The sequence below is a fragment of the Osmerus eperlanus genome, chromosome 10 (genome assembly GCF_963692335.1).
Source record: "Osmerus eperlanus chromosome 10, fOsmEpe2.1, whole genome shotgun sequence".
Taxonomy (NCBI): Eukaryota; Metazoa; Chordata; class Actinopteri; order Osmeriformes; family Osmeridae; genus Osmerus; species Osmerus eperlanus.
In genome coordinates, this window is record NC_085027.1 from 12,384,840 (window position 1) to 12,393,419 (window position 8,580).

The following is an 8,580-nucleotide window of genomic DNA, read 5'->3' on the forward strand; positions in this document are numbered from 1 at the left end:
CCCTAGATAAAATACTGCAGTTTCATAGCTCTCGTGTCCCCAGACACACTCACAGAAAGACCGTGTCCATGCCCCCACCCTGAACCCCCCCACCCCGCCTCATCCCCCTTTGGAACAGGATGTGGAGGATGTAGATGAAGACAAGTTCAAGGCTTATCTTAGGAGAGGACAGAAAACACCCTCCAACTTCCTGTGGGACAGACACACACACACACACACACACACATCCAAATATGCTGTACTACTCCTATCATGAATTCATCAGACTCCAGAAAGAGAGGAAGAGAAAGAGAGAGACATAATGAGTCATCCTTGTTTTGTCATGGCAATAGCTTTCCTCTCTTTCTTTTCTTCTTTTCTGTGTTTCCTTCCCTCCATTTCTTATTTCTTGTGGAATGAGATTCCCATCTGCCCTGGCTGCGTCTGGTCCGGGTCTGGTCCGGGTCTGGTCTGGTCTGGCCAGTACAATGGTGTTGTAAGCAGGGTATTTTTAGCTGCGACACTCTTTTGCCAGGAAATACCCGTTTGTAGAAAATCTGGTGTGTGTATGTGTGTGTATGTGTGAGTGTGTGTGTGTGTGTGTTAGACCTCAGTTCTCTGTAGTCCTCAGGAGACATTTAAACACTCTTTAATCAAATGCAGAGAACGTCATGCTTTCTCAGCCACAGCTGACTCCACTCTCCTCCTCTCTCTTCCTCTCACTCCTTCTCTCCTCATGTCTTCCTCTCTCTCCTCCTCTCACTCTCTTTCTACTCCTCTCTCCTATCTCTCTCTCTGATCTCTCAGCTTCTCTCTGTCTTCTCTTCAATCTATTTGGTGCAGGAAATAAAGGGAGTATTAGGGCTGGACCAATTGGATACCTCCAGCTGGTGTCTGTGTCTTTGTTGTGAAGACAGAATGATTCTCTGGTGTGATGGCAGCCTGGTTCTCTGGTGTGATGTCAGCCTGGTTCTTTGGTGTGATGTCAGCCTGGTTCTCTGGTGTGATGTCAGCCTGGTTCTCTGGTGTGATGTCAGGCTGGTTCTCTGGTGTGATGTCTGCCTGGTTCTCTGGTGTGATGTCAGGCTGGTTGACTAGATGCCACCTTTAATCCAACCAAAGAACTGGCAACCTCTTGATGCTCTCACACATGCTGTGTGTATCTGTGTGTGTGTGTGTGAATGGTGCGTGTATCATAGTGTTGACCAGCATAGATGGTGTGCAGCCATGAGGAGTGTCACATGTAAGCAGGCCTCTCAGACTGCATGCATCTTTCATGTGTGGGGGAGGTTCCGAGCATACCAGAGAAGGTCTCTGACCCAGTTTGCCTGCTCCCCTGAGAAACCATCTCTTCTCCTCCCTATCCTCTCCACCTTCCTTACCTCCCTACCCCCTTCCGCACCCCCTTCCTTCCTCTCCTTCTTTCCTCCCATTCCTGTCCCTCTTCCTCCTCCTTTCCCCCTCTGTGTTTCTCTTCTCCTTTGGGTTTTAAACGTAGTTAGTGCATATACCCCCCCCCCCCCCCCTCCACAAAACACACACACATTCACATTTTACTGAGCCTTAACCTCCCAAACCTGAGGTCATTCTGATAGAGCCTCGTCCCTGGTTCCTGCTGTGGTGTGTGGAGGGACAGAGGGGCAGACTCGTGGGTCTGGTAATTGGGTCCTACAGCCATACTGGGTCAGACTGTGGCCTGGTTTCTAGACACCTGGTATCTGGGCACTCAGCGGACCTGGGAGACCGGACCGGACCGGACTGAACTGGGCCATCGATTGTTGGTGCTTGTTGATGCCCAGCTCAAAACAAGCATCTAGGTCACTCTAATCAAATTGCTGGGTCACTCTTTCACAACTTCTTAATGAGAGCAGTTGGCTCTGTGTGTGTGTGCATGTGTGTATGTACATGAGAGACAGACAGAGAGAGAGAGAGAGAGAGAGAGAGAGAGAGAGAGAGAGAGAGAGAGAGAGAGAGATAGAGAGAGAGAGAGAGAGAGCTTGTGAGCATGAGTATACATGTGTGTGCTTGCCCTTCAAATTCTGCCCGTCGATCAGCTCCCTTCTGGGGTCCCACTGTCGCCATGGCAACCTCACAAAGGGTCATTGAGGGGATGTCGCTCTGACAGGAAGTGACATCGCCCTGGGTGTGACCCCTGGTGGGCTCTGGTGGACCCTGTGTCAGCCTGCTGTAAGACTGACAGCAGGGTCACATGATTCACTGTGCCAGTCGTGACCACAACCTGGTAGACGAAGAGACACATACCCAGCATTACATGTTACTGAAACATGCCCTGTCACAGTACCTTAACAACCATATGTACTGTATACATACACACACACACACATACACACACATACACATATATACACACACACATACACACAGTAACCTAAGAGACTGTGCGTCTATTTATATGTGTGTAAGCCAGTCATGTCAGTGTGATCTGATCCTGGGTGAGCAGAGCCCTGCTCCCTCCCTGCTCCTTCCTCCTCTAAGGCTGGTCTGGGGTCAGATTGGCTGGCTGGCTACCTGCCATCACTGAGCCTCCTTCTACAAATACCCTCCATACATGCCATGCCATGCCATTCCAAATTCCATGTTCCGAATTCCATACCATGCTATTCTATTCCAGGTCATTTTCAACTTTGAATCAGAATATGTCCAGAGCTTCTTTGAAGCTGTCTCCAGGTCTATGTCAGCCTGTGTGTTCTCTACCCTCCATTTTACTGTTCTCTTCTCTGCTCTATGTCTATTGTCTATCCTACAGTTAGTGCTGTTCTACTAAACAGAGTCTTATCATGGAGTGTGTACAAGTGTATTTGTGTGTATGGTGTGTGTCTGTGTGTGTGTGTGTGTGTGTGTGTGCATGTATGTGAATGTGCTTTTTCTGGGCCAAAGCTTATAGCCTAGGCTTGGACTCATGCTGGGCTGGGAATCTAGGCCCCATGAATAATTCTGTTTTATGTGCTGGTGTTACAGTCTTTCTCTCTCTTTCTGTCTCTCTTTCCAGCTTCTCTCTCTCTCTCTCTCTCTCTCTCTCTCTCTCTCTCTCTCTCTCTCTCTCTCTCTCTCTCTCTCTCTCTCTCTCTCTCTCTCTCTCTCTTCTCTCTACCTTTGTCTCTGTCTCTTTGTCTTTTTCTCTATCCTTCTCTCCCTGTCTCTAGCTATCGCTCATTCTCTCTCTTTGTATCTCTCTTTTTGTCTCTATGTCTCTCTATCTGTCTCTGTCTCACATTGTTGCCATCACCACAGTGATGCTGATGGCTGGGGATGGGCGGTTGCCGCAGACGTCGGTAACCCTGGCAACCGCAGCCTCACCTGACGTGGTTATAACATTCTTTAAGCCGATCCCAGACACATGAAGTGTGTATGTGTGTGTGTGTGTAGGGGTGTGTAGATATATGTGCAGGTGTGTTTGTGTGTAGGTGTGTGTGTGTGTGTGTGTGTGCGTGTGTGTGTGCGTGTGTGTGTGGGTGTCTGGATAGTGTCCAATAGCTCCAACCTCGGTTTGCTGTGTGAGTGTAGAGGCAGGGAAGCCTGTCTGTGGTCAGTGTAGAGGCAGGGAGGCCTGACTGTGGTCAGTGTAGAGGCAGGGAAGCCTGTCTGTGGTCAGTGTAGAGGCAGGGAGGCCTGGCTGTGGTCAGTGTAGAGGCAGGGAGGCCTGACTGTGGTCAGTGTAGAGGCAGAGAAGCCTGTCTGTGGTCAGTGTAGAGGCAGGGAGGCCTGACTGTGGTCAGTGTAGAGGCAGAGAAGCCTGTCTGTGGTCAGTGTAGAGGCAGGGAAGCCTGACTGTGGTCAGTGTAGAGGCAGGTAGGCCTGACTGTGGTCAGTGTAGAGGCAGGGAAGCCTGACTGTGGCATTCCCTGGAGTTGAGAATGGAACACCACATCAATAAGATACACACATACACACACAGACACATAGCAAACTGGGACCATATCAACATATGTGTGTGTGTGTCCTCTGGCATCCAACATGCTCCTGGGGTGTGTGAAGGCAGAAGGCTGTTAGGATCCTTTGCTGTGCTGGACTCTTAGAACCCTCAACAGTACAAACCTTACACACACAAACGTACACATACATGAACTGGACATCAGTCCCTGTGCGGTTGTGTAAGCACATGGGTCCCTGAGTGTGTGTGTGTGTGTGTGTGTATTTGTGTACGTGCATGTGTGTGTGGGGGTTGGATATCTCAGAAGCAGTCTAGTACTGTTTGTCCCTACAGGGTTGTAACCTATAAAACAGGACTATTAAAACAATCCTAATCCTCCAGAGTCACACTGGGGATAATTAGGAGCACAGCTCTATCTTGCTCCTTCCCCACACACACACACACACACACACACACACACACACACACACACACACACACACACACACACACACACACACACATGAACACACATACACACCCTTGCCAACATATACAGTCTCTATCTTAGTCTGTCTCTAAACTGCCCTCGACTTTTTTTTTTCTTCTCGTGTCTAGTTATGTGTGTGTGTGTTTGTGTGTTTGACAACACCCACTGCAGATTTCCTCTCCTCGTTACCATGGAGACGCTCTGGGGAAAGGCCACAAAGCCTGGAGTGCAGAGAAGAGGGGAGTCAGAGGGAGAGAGAGAGATACAGAGAGGTGGAGAAAAACACGAAAAAAAGAGCGAGAGAGAGGGAGTGAGAGAGGATGTGGTGATGGTAGAGTAGTCTATCATTACAGAGCACCAAGTCTAGAGGTTCATTGATATTCTGTGGGAAAGCACAAGCAGCAATAGTGTGTGTGTGTGTGTGTGTGAGAGAGACACACACACACTCAGAGGAGTGGACAGGCCTGCAGAAGGCACTTTCTGTGACACTCTCTCTGTCTCATGCCCTCTTAATATTTACCCAACAGCATCTCCTTACTTCTATCCTTCTCTGTTACTAACTATACTCCCTCTTCTGTTTCTCTGTCACTCTCACTGCCCACCTATGAGGAAGCCCATGGAGACAGAGGTGGTGTGTGTGTGTGTGTGTGTGTGCATGGTTAAGGCCTATTTTGGGTTTATGAGCTCATTGCTGAATTATGAATGTTGAGCTGCATGATACAGTACACTACAGAGCATGTGTGTGTGTGTGTGGGGGGGGGGGGGTGAGTGTGTGTGTGTATACATGAATGTGTGTGACCTATTTTTTGTTAGGTGCTGTGTGTCAATGTGGAACTGGTTTACTGGGCTGTGTAAATATGTGTGTGTGTGTGTCAGTCTAACTGGGTTAGTGTGTACACGAGGATGGCAGCCTCATGGTAAGGGTCAGGACTGAAAGACAGACACATGCATCTCTCTTCCTGTCAAACACACTCCTACCTAATGAGATAAAGCTGGGATGAAGGTTTAGATACACACACACACATGCACACAGCCATGACAAAGTGCTTTCTTCTGTGGGAGTAGCCTGTAAAGAGGTTATGATGACATGTAAATGATTGTGTCTATGTGTTTGTGTATGTGTTTGGGTTTCTGTGTGCACTTGTGTGTGTATGTGTATGTGTGTGTGTGTTGCAAACTGCAGTGTTGGCCTCAAAGACAGACAGTGTTTTCCTGGAGCCCTCAGGAGGGTTAGGGAGGTCATGTGACGATAGCATGCGAAGCCACTACCAACATGCAACCTACCTTGTGACGGAGGGAGGAAGGGAGGGAAGGAGGGAGGAGGGAGGCAGGCAGGGATGGAGGGAGGGATTATTGGGAGACATAGTGATGATAGTGAGAGGATGACTAGACTAGTCTCTAAATAGGGTTAAAAGAATAATTCACATTTCGAATCCTACTGTTGCAACCAACCTTAGCCAACAGACATTGTTAGCATAGCAACTGACCATAGCAACACTCAGGTTGTCAGTCCATGCTGCATACTGCATCCAGCATAGCTGTCTGTGTGGGACATTTGAATCTCACCGTTCATTGACTCATCATGAAAACCTATTACACACATAAAAGGCAGGGAAGAGAGGGAGGAAATGATGGAGAGGTTAGAAGGAGAAGATAAGGAAATTGCCGGGGTTGTTCCTTCTAGGAGGAGAAGAGGAAAGGGACACTGTATAAGGATAAGTTGTTGTCCATGTGGGAGCCTTGTGTGTGTTTTCTCTTTTCTCATCTTGTTGTTGATCTCCAGCGGATGTTGTTAGAGGCGAGACAGGAAGTTAATAATACCAAACAGGAAGAGGAGGATAATAAAAGTAGCCAAGCAACAAACACACACTCATGCGGGCACACACTTGCACACACACAAGCACGCACACCCACACATAGTTCTTCATTCCTTCCCTCTTTTAGTAAATGAGGCTGTCCCAAGCCCTTCACTGTTTCTCTCTCTCTCTACTTAATCCTTTATTTCCATACTAATGTTGTCATTGAAGTAATGAGACTGTTAAAGGAAGGCCTTAAACAGTCTGTAAGAATGTGTGCGTGTGTGTGTGTGTCTGTGTGTGTGTGTGTGTATACTGCATGTGCGTATGTCAGTGCACATGTGTGTGTTTGTATTGTTTTGAGTGTGTGTGTGAAAGTGTGTGTGTGTGTTCCTTGTGGACTGGAGGGGGGGGTGTTCCCTGTGCTGGATTAATGAATGGTTGCCGGGGTAGAACAGGAGGAGTGAGGCTGGAATTTGTTAATTATGAATGAAGCCTCTCTGTCTCACTGTGCGTCAGTGTGTGTGTCTGTGTGTATGTGTCTCTCTATTTGTGTCTGTGTGTGTGCCTAGGCTGATAATGTGTTTTTGCTGAGTGTTTTGTGTTTGGGCTTTTGTTGTTTGAGTCTGTGTGCACTTTTGTGTTGAATTGATTATTAAACATTACAGGTTTGACTGTAGTTTTGGCACGGATATGATGAAGTAAGATGTTATTGTTGTAGCTAGTTGCTGGAGGACTGGGGGACTGGGGGAATGGGAGGACTGGGGGGACTGGGGGAACTGGGAGGACTGGATGACTGGGAGAATGGGAGGACTGGGAGGACTGGGGGGACTGGGGGGACCGGGGGACTGGGGGACTGGGAGGACTGGGGGACTGGGATGACTGGGGGACTGGGAGGACTGGGAGGACTGGGAGGACTGGGAGGACTGTGGGACTGGGAGGACTGGGGGACTGGGAGGACTGGGGGACTGGGAGGACTGGGAGGACTGGGAGGACTGGGGGACTGGGAGGACTGGGGGACTGGGAGGACTGGGGGACTGGAGGACTGGGGGGACTGGGAGGACTGGGAGGACTGGAGGACTGGGGGACTGGGAGGACTGGGGGACTGGGAGGACTGGGGGACTGGGGGACTGGGAGGACTGGGGGACTGGGAGGACTGGGAGGACTGGGGGACTGGGGGACTGGGAGGACTGGGGGACTGGGAGGACTGGGGGACTGGGAGGACTGGGGGACTGGGGGACTGGGAGGACTGGGGGAATGGGAGGACTGGGGGACTGGGAGGACTGGGAGGACTGGGGACTGGGGGGACTGGGAGGACTGGGGGACTGGGAGGACTGGGGACTGGGGGACTGGGAGGACTGGGGAGGACTGGGGGACTGGGATGACTGGGGGACTGGGAGGACTGGGAGGACTGGGAGGACTGGGAGGACTGGGGGACTGGGAGGACTGGGAGGACTGGGAGGACTGGGGGACTGGGAGGACTGGGGGACTGGGAGGACTGGGGGACTGGGAGGACTGGGGGACTGGGAGGACTGGAGGACTGGGAGGACTGGGGGACTGGGAGGACTGGGGGACTGGGAGGACTGGGGGACTGGGGGACTGGGAGGACTGGGGGACTGGGAGGACTGGGAGGACTGGGGGACTGGGGGACTGGGAGGACTGGGGGACTGGGAGGACTGGGGGACTGGGAGGACTGGGGGACTGGGGGACTGGGAGGACTGGGGGAATGGGAGGACTGGGGGACTGGGAGGACTGGGAGGACTGGGGGGACTGGGGGGACTGGGAGGACTGGGGGACTGGAGGACTGGGGGACTGGGGGACTGGGGGACTGGGAGGACTGGGGGAATGGGAGGACTGGGGGACTGGGGGACTGGGGGGACTGGGGGACTGGGGGGACTGGGGACTGGGGGGACTGGGGACTGGGGGGACTGGAGGACTGTGGGACTGGGAGGACTGGGGACTGGGGGGGACTGGGGACTGGGGGGACTGGGAGGACTGGGGGAATGGGAGGACTGGGGGACTGGGGGGACTGGGGGGACTGGGGGGACTGGGGGACTGGGGACTGGGGGTACTGGGGACTGGGGGACTGGGGACTGGGGGGGACTGGGGACTGGGGGGACTGGGAGGACTGGGGGAATGGGAGGACTGGGGGACTGGGGGACTGGGGGGACTGGGGGACTGGGGGGACTGGGGACTGGGGGGACTGGGGGACTGGGAGGGACTGGGGGACTGGGAGGACTGGGGGGACTGGGAGGACTGGGGGACTGGGAGGACTGGGGAATGGGAGGACAGGGAACTAGAGACACTGAAACTAGGGGACTAGGGGACAAGGTGTTGTGTTGTAAAGGGGTGACAGGGGGTTCTGGTTTGGGTGGGGGCCCAGATTTAAATGTGAGCCAAGGAGACAGGGCCTACCCTAGATTAACCCCTCACACTCCCAGATT

At 52.1% G+C, this 8,580-nt stretch overlaps 1 protein-coding gene across 1 annotated transcript in view; it reads left to right on the forward strand.

Moving 5' to 3' along the window:
* The first annotated feature begins 5,243 nt into the window (after nucleotides 1-5,243).
* Nucleotides 5,244-8,580, forward strand: part of si:ch211-186j3.6 (neural-cadherin) — a 62,560-nt gene continuing 59,223 nt past the window's right edge. The window contains 1 exon segment of the mRNA XM_062471809.1: nucleotides 5,244-5,257. Within this exon segment, the coding sequence (XP_062327793.1) occupies nucleotides 5,244-5,257 (14 nt within the window).